Raw genomic sequence first — 16,797 nt, forward strand, 5'->3', positions numbered from 1 at the left:
AATAGAATAGAATATAATTATTATAAAATAAAATAGGCCAGGGCTGTACAATTGTGCACGATGTGGTCGAGTATATACACTAGTAATTAGAATAAAAATAACAACACAGTGGGATGGAATATTTAGCAGGATATTTATCATGGTTAGTGGTTTACTTACACGACATACATATTATTAGAGGATTAATCAAAAAAGGATTAAAGCATAGTCTACTATTACTAGATATTACATATCAAGTCATGTCTGCTGACGAATGGGTAGCCTAGAGTGGCATAAGTGAATAACAGACAATGTTAAATGTAAATATGGCTCCACTTCTTATGCTAAAGGGAAAACTGAGAGTTGCTATTCATTCCAATCATTACCTCGAGTCTAGATGGATGAGGAAATCATATGCAGAAGACAGTAGTCACATCATTGTGATTCATTGGTTCATTACAGTTTTCTCGAGCGTTTCGCCTTGTTGTTGAGGGGGTGTGTGTGAGAGATGCCCTGTACTTATTCTGGTACTGGAAAATCCTGTATATGTGCGCAATGTCTAAACTTGTGTATACCGTTTACTTTTAGTCATAGTAGTATATTATTCAGATTTGTTATTGCCTATATTTATTGTAACATATAATAACCGATAGGGCATACAGACCCTCATCTGCTCCTTTGTTTACACTGTTTATTTTTCTCATATTTTTATATTCAGAGTTAATTATATCCTTATATAATTATATTATATATATATATATATATTATATTATAATTATATCCTCACTATGAATTGAGAATGGGGGACCCTGATGTAAACAAGACAAACGTCTTTCTCTGGTCTGCATCCGCTTAACAATTGTGTGTATTGAGCTGTACTGTATTGTACCCATTCTGCAATCTGTTCAATAAAGTTTTCATTCATTCTTTACACTGTTAATTTGTTCTCATATTTTTATATTCAGATGTAATAATTCGTATTGCCTATATTTATGTATTTCTACTATTTCCACACCCACACCTCTACCCCGCCCCCATATTGATTGAAAATTGTATTAACAGATTGCAGAATGGGTACAATACAGTACAGCTCAATACACACAATTGTTAAGGGGGATGCAGACCAGAGAAAGACTTTCGTCTTGTTTACATCAGATCAGGGTCCCCCATTTTCAATTCATCATAACATATATGACATACATGACATACAGATAGACAGTACTGCTACATCTATACATTTATGACATACCATTATTATTACTATTGTATTATGCACATCGTTGCGGGCGAGACCCCCCGCATTTCACATACCTGTATGCCGTGACAAATAAAACTCTTGTATCTTATCTTGTATCTTGTACCAGATTTACAAATACAGTACTGTTTGTGATACAAAAAGAGTCTAGAAAAGATAGTACCAACATTTGACCTAGAAACTGTACATTGGAGGTGGTCGGGTGGGTGGGTGGGGTGGTGGGGGAAACTGTACATTGGAATATCGACAAAACCTTACTTGGTCCCAAGAGGAGGGTCTCGTGTATGTTGCTATGACGCCCGAATTTCAATAAAGAAATATCTTATCTCATCACCCCCCCCCCCCCCCCCCAACTCCAGCCCCCGTGACGCTCTGCTGTGACATCACACCACAATCCCCACTCTCTCTCACAGTCAGAACCCTTCTCCATTGGAACTAATCAACGCGAGGAGCGCGCGCCGGGGAGCTCGCGGTCACACAACACAGCCAGCTACCTGTGCAGCGCGCGCGGTGTCCGCCCCGTTCAGGGGAGGGAGGGGTTCTAACAATGTCGCTCTGTGTGTAACAACGACTGTCTGACAGAGAGAGAGAGACTATCAAACTAAAAAACTAAACGCTTGGATTGAAGGGCAAAGTCGCAACTTATTGGCACCTTATTTTGCGGTAGACATTCACACAGGCTTGTCGGTCAACAAGAAGGAATATTTCAACAACGGTTCCCGGTGCGCGGTGTTGTGGATTTTTATGTCCACCTTGTTTTTGGAAGAATGGCGAGAGACTACTACTACGCAGCGCTTCGCCCCGCCGTCTCATCAATTAACGGCTTGTTGGCGTATACGGTCGTGTTACTTCTCACTATTCAAGGTAAGAAAACACGGTCACGGTGATTATAAACCGGCCCCTTTATTCCCGTGTCTCTCTGTCCAGCAGGTCACGTTCACTTGCGTCCAGATTACCGAGACGCTTCTATCAAACAGGTCCAGCCGCCGCGAGCTGCTGCTGTCCCAAGAAGAGTGTTGCTGCCTTGTGTTCGTTATTACCGTGATTCATGCGGTTTGTTTGGTCTCCTTCATAAACCGAAATGGCATACAACGGTTCAGTTCTTTTTCTTGGGCGTTAAGTGTGAGTCTGTTGTGAAACTAAAGTTAATTTCCAAACACTCACTTCTTTTCTCACAGTCTTCAGTTGTAGAGTTGTTATAGCGCCTCGCCATGTTGTTGCTGTGCAAGGTGTGGCTCGCGCCGCGGTGTGTTTGTGTGTCTCGCGCAGAGTCCACGCACGCGGCAGGTGTGTGACTGTTTGAAAAAAAACAAAAACGTCCACTTTAATCTCGCGATGTCAAAACGGGAGTTCGCTTTCTCATTCATTCTTGTGTTTGGGCTAGCTACAGGTCTCTGGTGTAACATGTGCATTAAGCATCGTCTTGATTCATACCACACCAGAAAAGGACAACAGAAGAAACTGATTTAGATTAGATTAAAATGTATTGTCATCATGCAGCACAAGTACAGTGCAATTAAAAAATAAGTTTCATCCAACCAGAGTGCAAATGTAACAGTAACGTGCAATAGTAATATACAATGTACAGGTGATTAAACTGGGTATAAAATGCATAAATTAGTACTACTGAGTAATAGTGCTAATCAGATGTATGTACAGAGTTGTAGTATTAATATGTACAGTGATACAGGTATACATGTAACGGATGGACGGTATCGTTAAGCGCAGTCACAAAGGACTTCAGATGTTGTGAAGTGGCTGGGGTGAGCGGTGCTATGGATTAAACTCACTCTCATCCTCAAAGTAGTGTTCTTCACCTCTTGGTATAGCGGTCTGTGCTGTTGCCCGCGGCGTGGGAGACCCGGGTTCGAAACTCCCTCTGGGTATCGAAGTTTGAGGGGACGATATGACAAGACAACCGTTACATAAAGACACTATGTAGTAAATCACACTGGCTAGCAGTAGCAGCGTAACTAATAATGGATATGTATAGATATCTACAGGTATGTAAAAAGGATTATATGCAATGATTATATGCAGCGATGTACAGACATGTGGATAGGTATATATATGGTCATGGTATCATCGTAGTTTTAAGTTTTATCCGTATGGGCAGCAGCCTCACTGGGGACAGGGTGGGTGGATGATGCCTGGTTCTGGCAGCCTGTTCCTGTCACCTCGGCAGTGCCAGATTCTGTCAGGGCTGTCCCCGAATTGCCACCATGTAGAAAGAAGACGGGTCATTATGGGCCCCGGGATGTTTGTGCCTTCTACTGTTCTAGGCATCTGATCAAAGCAAAAACTGAGAACAAACCCGTGCTAGGATGGTGGCTTCTCGCTGTGCCTCCATTTTCACTATAGTGATATGTATGTGTAATTAATTAATGTAACATTGTACATATTATTCTCATTCACAAACCATGAATTCATGTAGTATACAGAAGGGGATCCATTTTAACCTAAAAATTGTTATTAACATTATCATTTTACATTTCACTGCCCCACCCCCCGCATAATTGGAACAAGTCGAAGTACAATGATGCTATAGACTGTACGTGAGAAGCAAAAAACGAGGATTGGCCTATCTCAAGCCCTGCCTGTCTTTTCTTGATCCTCTAATCACAACTGTTGTAACCTCGTTCCCAGTTTTATCTCCTCCGTGAGATAAAGCCTGGTAAAGAACTACGGCCGAAAGTGTGTATGGGGTAGAATTTCCGGTGTATGTACTTCCCCTGGAAGCTGCCTCTGAACGGATCAAACTTTTCCCGAATCCTGTCGGCAAACAAGCTAGAACGTCCCGGTCATGTAGTAAATTCTTCAGGCAAAGCCGTTGCAGTGGCTTAAACGAGGAAATATTGTGCACTTCACACGCTTCTATAATTGTTTTGTCGAAACCGGAAAGCCTGTAGCCTGTACGTCCTGTACTTCCGTTTACACACTTTAGGAGGCATATCTTTACCAGCCTACAACTGTCTCTTCCGTCTGGAAAGTGACAGTTGCGATTGGAGGACCAAGAAAGGAGGGCGGGCCCTTGTGTGTGTAATTAATGCAACATTGTACAAAATCAAATCTCATTCACGAACAATGAATTCACATAGTCTACAGATGGGGAATCATTTTAATCTCAAAATTGGTATTAACATCATCATTTTACATTTCACTGCCCCCCTCCCCCACCCCCGCATAATTGGAGTACAATGACGCTATAGACTGTACGTGGGTGACAAGCCTACTACACAGGATGATGTGATGAGAAAATCAAAATCTCAAGCCCTGCCCCGTCGATCTTCCAATCACAACTGTTGCTTCTCTCTGGGGATTCAGCTGGTGGTGAAGTGGTGACTGAGGGGGTAGCATCGCCTGTGAGCTACCACTAGGGGAAGAGTGGCTAACCGTTAGTGAATGAATGAATGCAGGACTGACTGAGATAGGGACACAAGGTGCTTTGTATCAAAAGCTTTAGGCTGCACTAGTTGCACTTGTTTCAATACATGGGTTTGTTTATCACTTTTGTGAACCAAGGAGCCTGACCGAATCTCAAATGATATCTGAGATGGTTCTTGGTATTATCTGAGATGGTTCTTGGTATTATCTGAGATGGGTCTTGGTATTATCTGAGATGGTTCTTGGTATTATCTGAGATGGGTCTTGGTATTATCTGAGATGGTTCTTGGTATTATCTGAGATGGGTCTTGGTATTATCTGAGATGGGTCTTGGTATTATCTGAAATGGTTCTTGGTATTATCTGAGATGGTTCTTGGTATTATCTGAGATGGTTCTTGGTATTATCTGAGATGGTTCTTGGTATTATCTGAGATGGGTCTTGGTATTATCTGAGATGGGTCTTTGTATTATCTGAGATGGTTCTTGGTCTTGGTATTATCTGAGATGGTTCTTGGTATTATCTGAGATGGTTCTTGGTATTATCTGAGATGGTTCTTGGTATTATCTGAGATGGTTCTTGGTATTATCTGAAATGGTTCTTGGTATTATCTGAGATGGTTCTTGGTATTATCTGAGATGGTTCTTGGTATTATCTGAGATGGTTCTTGGTATTATCTGAGATGGTTCTTGTTATTATCTGAGATGGGTCTTTGTATTATCTGAGATGGTTCTTGGTCTTGGTATTATCTGAGATGGTTCTTGGTATTATCTAGAGCTGCCGCGGTATTGATATTTTCCTTACCGCACGAATTTGCGAAATATTTCCTACCGCCGCGGTTATTACCGCACAGTGCGCACAAAAAAAAAAAAGTTTGAATGCATTTTTTTTTTTTTTAGTAGTCTACTCTTATAGCCTGCCTCTAGTCTAATGGCGCTTTTCCACTGCATAGTACCTACTCGACTCGACCCGCTTTAGGCACCTGGTACTTCGTTCCTTTTCCACTGCAGCCAGGTACTACTCCGTTTGTCTCCGTGTGGGGAATGGATGCAGGCGGGGCCGCTCGCTTGTGTACACTGAAAGCTCCGTGGGCATAGATGTCCGAGGGCTTGCAGCAAGCCAGAGTAACACAGTTTCAATCAATCAATCAATCAATCAATAACAACATTAACCAGACTCTCGTTGAGTCTATTCTGCCAAAGCTAACGTTACCTCTCATTGTGTATTCTACCAAGCAAACCCGGGTTTAACGTTACCTCTCGTGTATATCGGCTGACGGTAGTATTAACAACAACAAACTTAACACATCAGCGATCTTGTTGTGACACTAAACTCTCCGCTCGGTGGTAAATTGGGTTGATGTCGGTTTTGTTTCATCAATAAATAAGGCAGAATACACAGTGAATCCATTCTTTTTTGTTTATTGCTTGGTTCTGTCGCAAACAAATCCTGAACGAAATGCATCCTTAGCGAGGCAGTAAAGATGGCGGCGCCGGCGTTCTGTTTTTGTTCAGACTGAGGCTACAAAGTGTGACGCGTCTCTCTTCTGACCAGTCAGTGGTCTGCAATGTTTCACATGACTTTTCTGGTACCACTTCTACCCAATAGGGTCGCTTGGAACCGAGTAGGGTATATCTGCAGAGCCGCAAGCCGCAAGCCAACTTTATTATTATGATAAAAAACAGCGGTGACGCGGTATTCAGCCTAACTCTGCGGTGAGCGTGATGCAACAGCGATACCGCGGTAATGCGGTTATCGCGGCAGCTCTAGTATTATCTGAGATGGTTCTTGGTATTATCTGAGATGGTTCTTGGTATTATCTGAGATGGTTCTTGGTATTATCTGAGATGGTTCTTGGTATTATCTGAAATGGTTCTTGGTATTATCTGAGATGGTTCTTGGTATTATCTGAGATGGTTCTTGGTATTATCTGAGATGGTTCCAGGTATTATCTGAGATGGTTCTTGGTATTATCTGAGATGGTTCTTGTTATTATCTGAGATGGGTCTTGGTATTATCTGAGATGGTTCTTGGTATTATTCTGAGATGGTTCTTGTTATTATCTGAGATGGGTCTTGGTCTTGGTATTATCTGAGATGGGTCTTGGTATTATCTGAGATGGTTCTTGGTATTATCTGAGATGGTTCTTGTTATTATCTGAGATGGGTCTTGGTCTTGGTATTATCTGAGATGGGTCTTGGTATTATCTGAGATGGTTCTTGGTATTATCTGAGATGGTTCTTGTTATTATCTGAGATGGTTCTTGTTATTATCTGAGATGGTTCTTGGTATTATCTGAGATGGTTCTTGTTATTATCTGAGATGGTTCTTGGTATTATCTGAGATGGGTCTTGGTATTATCTGAGATGGTTCTTGGTCTTGGTATTATCTGAGGTGGGTCTTGGTCTTAGGTTCCAGCATCTCTAAAGAGTAGGTTCCAGTATAAGAGTAGGGAGTAGGGTGGACGCGGGCAAATACTGCGGCATGGTCATGCTGGACCTACAAAAGGCCTTCGACACTGTCAATCACTCCATTCTAATGGACAAGCTAAAAGCAATTGGTTTTGATAGCTTATCAGTGAGCTGGATGCAATCCTACCTGGAGGGGAGAGAACAGATGGTAGAGGTAAACGGTACTCTATCCCCCCCCCCTCACAGTGAGCTGTGGTGTTCCACAAGGAAGCATACTAGGACCGCTACTCTTCCTAATTTATGCAAATGACATGTCGTCAGCCTGTGACTGCAACTTGTTCCTGTTTGCGGACGACTCAGCCCTGCTGGTCTCTGACAAGAACAAATTGCAGGTTGAAAAAACCCTCAGCACGGAACTAGGCAAAATCTGCATATGGCTCGCTGATAACAAACTATCATTACACATGGGCAAAACAGAGTCCATTCTCTTCGGTTCAAATAACAAACTCAGCAAGACCGACGGATTCTCAGTTACAGTGGGTGACAATATTGTCACAAGGAAAGACGAAATTACCTACCTGGGTTCCATCCTAGAGGCAAATCTTTCCTGTGACAAAATGGCATCCAATGTAATAAAAAAAGTCAACCAACGAACTAGATTCTTGTACCGGATCTCCTCTCTGGTAAACAAGAATACCCTGAAGACTCTGGCAGGAGCACTCATTCAAGGGTACTATGACTATGCGTGCACCTCATGGTACCAACGCACCTCAAAGGCGCTTAAAACAAAATTACAAACATCACAAAACAAACTGGTCAGACTACTACTTGACCTGAACCCCAGAACCCACCTCACCCCTGCCCACTTTGCCAACCTAGGATGGCTTAGAGTAGACGACAGAGTACAGCAACTTGCAATGGGCCTGGTCTACAAGATACACTATACGACCGGGGTGCCCATGTACATGTCAAAATTAGGGCTGTCAGTTTATCGCGTTAATTAGATTAATTAATTACACAGCAAATTATCGCGTTATGAAAATTAACTCAAAATTAATTACAAAAAAAAAAGTTTTTTTTTTTTTTTTTTTTTATATAATATTTTTTTTGTATCTCATTCATTCCATAATAATGTAGAATACACATTTACAGACTTTTTTATTTTTTAATATGGTCCATTTGCATGTTCTTGGTATCTGATTCTAGGGAGATCTATCTCAGGGAATGTATTCCCAGTGTCAGAAATACTGTGGGCTAGATCCACAAAGAATGGATTCCCTGGTCTGCATCCCCTTAACAATTGTGTGCCGTACTGTATTGTACCCATTCTGCAATCTGTTAATAACATTTTCATTCAATCAATCAATCTGCGCGGTGATTGATTGAATGAAAATTTTATTTTGAGTAAATTGTAATGAACCAAATGAGAATATCAATAAATTTTTTTGTATCTTTGACTGTGAATAACACCATGCTCAAATTGACCAGACCTGAAAAATCTAAGCAAATTAATAGATGGAAGATGATTAAACAGAAGGTTTTGTAGATACAGTACTGAATTCTGCCATCCGGACACATGCAATTTGAAATATGATTATATAATATAGAATATCAGGCATAAAATGGTTATGCGATTAAAATGCGATTAATTAGATTAATTAATTACAAATCCTGTAATTAATTAGATTATTTTTTTTAATCGCCTGACAGCACTAGTCAAAATACTTCCCAAAGGTCAGTGAATACCACAACCACTACACCAGAGGAAGCTCAACAAATCATGTTAAACCCAGATTCGGCTCAAACAAGGGACTAAACACGTTTCGCAATTATGCCACAACAATGTGGAACGCCCTACCCAAAGCTGTAAAGGAATGTGAATCCCTGCCCACATTCAAAACCGCTCTTAAAGAGCACCTACGGGAGGCTGCAATTCGAAACTGGCCACCGTAAATGCCCAAAACCCCCACCACCTCCTAATAGACAGTCTCCTCACCACCGCATGTATATATTCCCTCCCCGCCGTATGTATATTTCCCTCCCACCCACCCACCCCCTCCTAATGTACAGTCCCCTCCCCATCATATGTATATACTCTGTCAGGATCTAGGGGTAACAGTACTGTATATTTGAATACCGTTATGTCACAAATGTATCAGTACTAAATACCTATATGTCCCTATGCCATAAATGTCATGTATGTTGTGTATGTCATAAATGTCTATATGAATTGAAAATGGGGGACCCTGATGGAAACAAGACAAACGTCTTTCTCAGGTCTGCATCCCCTTAACAATTGTATGTATTGAGCCGTACTGTATTGTACCCATTCTGCAATCTGTTAAATAAAGTTTTCATTCATTCATTCATTCATGTCTTTGACACCAATACTGACATTGGGCTGATAAAATAGGGCTAAAAAATTTCTTCTGTTTTCTCCATGCCCGGCACATAGAAGAAGTGATACCATCTTAGATCTCTCTCTAATGGAGAGATATTGGATTATATCATATTTATGTTCAGCGACGCCAAACTAATGATCCAAGAAGTCTATACTGTTTGGCAAATTAAACGGATCAGATCGCTGCTCTGAATCAGCCCATGCTTAACCTTTTCACTGCCACACTACCAAACGGTTAACCCTTTCACTGCGACAATACAGAAGGTTAACCCTTTCACTACCACACTACAGAAGGTTAACCCTTTACTATCACACTACAGACGGACCCAGAGTTGGTATCCGCAGTGAAAGAGTGGAATCTGCGCACCCCCTAATATGAAATTAATGAAAAAGCCTCTCTGATAAAGTCAGGTTTCCAGCAACTGTAACGCAGAGAGAAAATTGAAAATCGATGACCTTGCACTTTTGTAATTACACAAGAGGGCTTTTCTTAACTGCTGTGTTATCGGCTGTTCGTGGGGGGGGGGGGGGGGGGCATTCAAGTGAGCTGGGCTCATTGAGAAATTAAGCATGTTTTTAACCTTCCCATTAAAGAAATCTCAAATCGGGAGCGATTATGGTGCAGTCACTCTGGGGGTCCCTCCCTGCCTCGTATCCGCGGGGGCCGATCCTAGACGGAGATTTCAGCGTCGATGACCCTCGAAGCCCCGGAGAGGCGAGGGGGCTGATTAGCTCATCGCTCGGAGAGCAGACAGGCGACGACTGTCGCCACGAGAGCAGAGCGGGCGCTGATTATCGAGAGCTCTCGTCAATTATGAGTCGTCGTCGTTATCATCATCAGTGATGCATTGCATCACACGGTTTGGCGTTCGTGTGTCACCGTGATTATTATGTCAGCGGTTTGAACCTCCTCTGGCATGACACTAGGGTGCCGGGGGAGGGGGAGGATATTCACCATGTACACCAGGACTGGGCCATTCATTCAGTTTCAATTAGGATTTTGGCTTCCCACAATAATGAAGACAAAATAATTTAGATAAAACGATTATTTAGCAGTTTGCGGTAGGTTGTGGCAGTGAGTGCATTTATACAACATAGTTGGTGATATTTATTTCTATTCATTATTTCTATATTATTTGTTTTATTTATTTATATATTTTTTCACTTATTTATTTTCATGTATTTCTTGTTTTTCATTTACCGTATATAGCCTATTATAGATATAGGCCTATTTATCCACATCCTTTTGTACATACCTGCATATAATCCTTTTTACATAGGCTACCTATAGATACTATATCTGTACATATCCCTTTCCTACTCTTACTAGTTACGCTACATAGTGTCTTTATACCTGTATTACTGTACATATTAATACTACAACTCTGTACATACATCTGATTAGCACCATTACTCAGTAGTACTCGTTTATATATTTTATACCCAGTTTAATCACCTGTACCTTGTATATTACTATCACACTTTACTGCTACATTTGCACTCTGGTTGGATGCCAACCCTCTTTTCGTTGTATACTCTACTTGTGCCGTATGATGACAATGCATTTGAATCTAATCTCCCACCCACCCACCCTACATCTATTATAAGGCTGATGTCTGCGTGTGTAGGCTAGGTCTCAAGAGCAAAGGGGGTTGTGGCTGTTGCTGTTGCCTTTAGGGTTGATTATAGACTAGATCCTGTGTCTCCGAGACGAGCCCCTCATCAAGAGCTCTACTGGCTCGACAATAATGTTCTATTGTGCCTGTTGTGGTTTTGTTCGTTTGCTTGTTTATTTCATCACTAAGGTTGATATTGGTGGTTGAAAAGGCCTAACTACTATCATTTGTATTTTTAAAGCCCTCATTGGTAAACGTCCCCGTTACATCACGTTGGATCACTGTTGGATCCTGGAACCTATTCTGCACGTTCAAATGACTGACTGGTTCCTCAGGGTTCCTCCAGTTTGCTCTGAACTAAGAGAAGCTGCTTTTTCCTTTTGACACCTGGAATGTCCTCCGACTGACTGACTCTGAAGCTGAAGCTTCTTCTCTTGCTGCATTTAAAAGTATGATCTCTGTCGTGTGTCGACTGTGTAAATCAGTCTTAGCTGATTCTTATTGCTTATTCTTATTTGTTGTGCCTTTATGTATGAAATTGCTGATGATGAACTGTGTCTTGTTCTGTGAGCTCGTCGTCGCTGTAAATGAGGGAAGCCTCGGTGTCTTACGAGTTGAAATAAAAGTTTCAAATTAAATATTATACTGTATGTGTGTACAGGAATTCACCTTTTTCAGAGCAAGGTTCGTAAGACGTCCTGTCCTGACTCCTGATTGTAGTGTGGTAGTGAAAGGGTTACGGTCTAGGGATGAGTTTGAATTTTCTAATAGTCGCGCCAGTCTCCACATTCGATTTTCATGTCTGAGTCGGGGAAAAAAAATATATATAATAATATTTAATTTATTTTATTTTATTTAGTTATTTTTTTAGATACATTTTTATATTTAGAGGCAGCCTAATTGATCTAAAAGAAGCACATGCTACTGTTTCTGGTTGTTTATTAAAACCGGTTGATGGGCCAATGCAATGCTGTTATTATAGGCTACGATGGATTCTGTGTCATTTTTATTTATTGTCGGTCAGCTGAGCCGATCAACGTTCTGAAGGATTATCTGAAGTGCCTATTCATATGCAATACCCTTTGATTTAAAAAAAAAAAAAAAAAAAAAAAAAAAAAAACCCGGCCCGGCCCACGCTGGTTCCGTTCCTGGCGACCTGTAGCCGAGGAGGCCCCAGTCAGTGAGCTGATCCTGTGAGAAGGGCGGTTATTTCTGCTCCCGGAGACGTTTGATGAACATCGAGAGAACATCAATGAACAGTCTCCACACACAAGCACACATGAACACACACATACACAACATTCTGCACTCGCACACACACACACAACATTCTGCACTCACACACACCACAGGTCACTTTAAACACACAATGAATAGGCCACTTTAAAGGAAGGAAAAGGACACTTTAAGACAAGAATGAGTTGTGATTGTTGTACAGTATAGTTAGTAACAGCAAGTATAGCATAGGGACATAGAAGAAAAACTGCACATTGTATCACATAGGATCCAGTGCCTTTTAAGTGATTTATTAACAAACATGTCTACTCTAGTTATCTTTTTATTATTATTATTATTATTATTATTATTATTATTATTATTATTATTATTATTATTATTATTATTATTATTATTATTATTATTATTATTATTATTATTATTATTATTATTATTATTATTATTATTATTATTATTATTATTATTATTATTATTATTATTATTATTATTATTATTATTATTATTATTACTATTGTTTTATTGCACAATCGAAGCGGGCATGGCCAACCACATTTCACTGTATGCCCTGGTATGTATGTGATGAATAAACCTCTTGAATCTTGAATCTCGAGAGCTTGTTATCGCCTCGCAGGATCGACACGCTGCCTGGGAGCGCCGCAGCGCGCCACTGATGCTAAATCCGTGTCTCTGTGAGCGGGGGGTTCTCACCTTGAAAACGGTGTCGAGGGCCGCCGCGACGAGCCGCTGATTATTATTAGCGAAAGCTCTCGAATTGATTGTCTCTCTTCTCTTTATCTCTTTTGCCAAGCGTGTTGCATTCATGCTGCATAATGCAATCTGACTGGCTGGTCCTTAAGGTCCAGTTTGCTCTGAACAGGGTACATCTGCATTTCGCTATAGCTCATGGAATGAACTCCCCAGCAGTCCTTAAAGCTTGAGATTCTCCCCTCTGTTGCAGAGTTTAACACCTTGATCGCCAACCTTTGTCAATCAAGTTTTACGTGTTTTAATTGATTTGTTATCCTTGCTCTTTGCCTCGTCTTGTTGTCTCTTTGTTGTGATTTTATATTCCGTGTGATTTGATGTGGATTTCTTTGCTTATTTCTGTACACTCAACGCGACTCTAAATGAGGGAAACCTCGGTTGTCTTTCTAGTTTAAATGAAATGAAATGAAAACCCTGCATCATTCAACTTCAAATTACTTTATTTTCCTTTCGGAACTTCATTTGTGCAGTGGTTAAAAGACAAACATACAGTCACAATACATAGACACTCACCACTATAAAAAAAAACACCAACTTCGTTAAAACTACAATAGAAAAGACCACTATAAAAAAACACCAACTACATTAACACAGTCCGGCCTCCATCATTAAAAAAGGAGGAATAAAACTAGCGTTAAATGTGTCGATACTAGGCCTACCGTTAATTACATGACCGTTTGTGAGCAAGTGCTGTCCTGGATTGACAAGAAAAACTCCTAGAAAATGTCCAGAGAGAGTGGGAGGAGCCCTGAATGTGTACCATGTGTGTGTGTGTTTGGTGGCTGTCTGTGGATTGCTTTTCTATCGCTGGCATACTTCAAATGTCACAGGCTTTCCCCACAATACCTTGGAGCAGCTGGACGCGTCGAGTAAGTGAGAGATCACGTCGCGTGCCGATGTGTAATAAGGCCGTTTGCTGCTTGTTTATATATTTACAGCGCTGTCTGACGCTAATCCTGCGAGGAGTTCTGTGGCCGGCTTTGTAGAGGTCACCGCAGGATATTTGGAATTGGTTGTCATGGATACGACTTTTGTGGGGCGAGACACACGTTTCACCACCCTTTGTTGTACAGCAGCAGTGTGTGTTTGTCCCTTGAAAGATGTGGTTTTAATGGGGGGTTTCAGTGGAGTTGTTGTTGCCATCGGACTAAATGCACGGAGCTGTTCAAGCTAGTTTACAGGAAGGACCGATGCACCTTTTAGGAAACCCATTAGTTACCTTTCTTTTAAACCTTTCACTACCACGCTACAGAAGGTCAACCCTTTCATTACCACACTACAGAAGGTCAACCCTTTCACTACCACACTACAGAAGGTTAACCCTTTCACTGCCACACTACAGACTGTTAACCCTTTCACTACCACACTACAGAAGGTCAACCCTTTCACTACCATGCTACAGAAGGTTACCCCTTTCACTACCACACTACAGAAGGTTAACCCTTTCACTACCACACTACAGAAGGTCAACCCTTTCACTACCACACTACAGAAGGTTAACCCTTTCACTACCACACTACAGAAGGTTAACCCTTTCACTACCACACTACAGAAGGTTAACCTTTCACTACCACACTACATAAGGTCAACCCTTTCACTATCACACTACAGAAGGTCAACCCTTTCACTACCACACTACAGAAGGTCAACCCTTTCACTACCATACTACAGAAGGTTAACACTTTCACTACCACACTACAGAAGGTTAACACTTTCACTACTGCACTACAGAAGGTTAACCCTTTCACTACCATACTACAGAAGATTAACCTTTCACTACCACACTACTGAAGGTTAACCCTTTCACTACCGTCACTGAACGGCCATGCGTTTGAGATCACATAGACACACACACATGCGTCATGCACACACACAAAAAAAGACCCACATGCACACACACATACATCCAATGGGCCCACCACCCCTCCTTCCAGACCCCCCTCTCCTCTACCTACATTCAAAATGCCCGATTTTTATAGCCTTCATTCTTTCAATCTGCCACTCTCTCATTCTTTCATTCATTCTGTCATTCTCATTCTTTCATTTGCTCATTCTTTATTTGTTCTTTTATTTTTTCACATTCTCTCTCTCTCTCACACACTCTCTCTCTTTCTCACTCCCTCGACCCTGTTTTCAGCTGGCCTGGCTGGCTCTCTGTGGCGGCTCCCTTGTGGGGCCTTTTGTTGGAGCAGCTTTTGGTGAATTAAAAAGGGTTCCAGCTACACCCCCCTCTCTCTCTCCATCCCCCCAGTTCTTCTGGGCCTCATTGTTTAGAGAGAGAAAGAGAAAGACGGCGAGTGAGGGAGAGAGAGAGACAGAAAGAGAGGGAGAGGGAGAGACATAGAGAGAGACAGAGAGTGAGATGGAAAGAGGGATGGAAAGAGAGACAGAGTGAGGGAGAGATGCAGAGAGAGTGAGAGTGAGGGAGGGAGAGATACAGAGACCGAAAGAGAGACACAGAGACAGGGTCTGAAATTGGCGGGCAGATTTTAGGTTTGGCGAGTGATACTGAGAGGTCTGTCCGCCACGTGGCGGCTAACAAAATAGTCATGTAAAATAATTAAAACTGCGGTGTGTTTTGGTCTCACCAGCCCCCAGTCTCTCCTTGTTTACCGACGTCACATCCGCTACTCTTCTTCTGCAGCGCTTGCTTGCACTGTAGGGAGCTAACGTTTGATTGATTGATTGATTGATTGATTGATTGATTGAAAACTGCTAAGAGGATGCTGACCAGAAAAATACTTTTGTCTTGTTTACATCGGGGTCCCCCATTTTCAATTCATCATGACATTTATGACATACACGACAAACGGATATACAGAACTCTGTAGTAAAAAGAGATCATAAAAAAAAATATATACATCCGAAGGGGAAGAAACTGTACATTGGTGGGGGGGGGGGGGGGATTTGGACATTTACCCGGGCCAGTTTCTAATTGCAGCCACCCATAGGCGCTATTTGAGAGCGGTTTTGAAGGTGGGTAGGGAATCGCGATTCACATTCCTTCACGGTTTTGGGTAGGGTGTTCCACATTATTGTTGCATAATTGCGAAACGTGTTTAATCCCTTGTTTGAGCCGTATCTGGGTTGAACATGATTTGTAGAGCTCCCTCTGGTGTTGTGGCCGTGGAATTCACTGACCTTTGGGAAGTATTTCGACATATACATGGGTACCTTAGTGGTGAAGTGTATCTTGTCACGTCCGCCTGCTATAACGATTAGCTAACGTTAGCTTAATAACATTAAATGGGTTACAAAATATGTGGAACCATATGGAAGGATAAGCCGGCCGCTAAAAAGAAAACCCACTGCGGCTTTCTCAGACTAAAAGGATGAAGAAGCGGCAGCGAGAGCGGGACCACCTTACAAAAGAAAGTTTGGAGACAGACAGACAGACAGACAGAGAGAGAGACAGAGAGCATGAGACGGAAAGAGTGAGAGAGAGAGGAAAGTGTCCTCAGCTCACCCCCTCAGTGTAACTCAGTTACTCTCTGGTTCCTCCTCCACCTCCGTTTCCTGTCCTGATACTGAGCTGCGCTGGAGCGGAAGTGTATCTGTGTGATGCAGCGATGGGTCCAGGAGGGAGGAGGAGCAGTGATGGGTCCAGGAGGGAGGATGAGCAGTGATGGGTCCAGGAGGGAGGAGGAGCAGTGATGGGTCCAGGAGGGAGGATGAGCAGTGATGGGTCCAGGAGGGAGGAGGAGCAGCGATGGGTCCAGGAGGGAGGAGCAGTGATGGGTCCAGGAGGGAG

The 16,797-nt window shown here is 42.0% G+C and overlaps 1 protein-coding gene across 1 annotated transcript in view; it reads left to right on the forward strand.

The window, feature by feature from the left end:
• Positions 1-1,683: 1,683 nt before the first annotated feature.
• LOC311238843 (nectin-1-like) overlaps positions 1,684-16,797 on the forward strand; it is a gene marked incomplete at its 3' end in the record, with an annotated part of 140,481 nt that continues 125,367 nt past the window's right edge. The window contains exon 1 of the mRNA XM_084327044.1: positions 1,684-2,098. Within this exon, the coding sequence (XP_084183170.1) occupies positions 2,002-2,098 (97 nt within the window). The 5' untranslated portion in view covers positions 1,684-2,001. The remainder of the gene's footprint in view (positions 2,099-16,797) is intronic.

Source organism: Notolepis coatsorum, assembly GCF_963971535.1.
Source record: "Notolepis coatsorum genome assembly, chromosome: 13".
In the NCBI taxonomy this organism is placed as follows: domain Eukaryota; kingdom Metazoa; phylum Chordata; class Actinopteri; order Aulopiformes; family Paralepididae; genus Notolepis; species Notolepis coatsorum.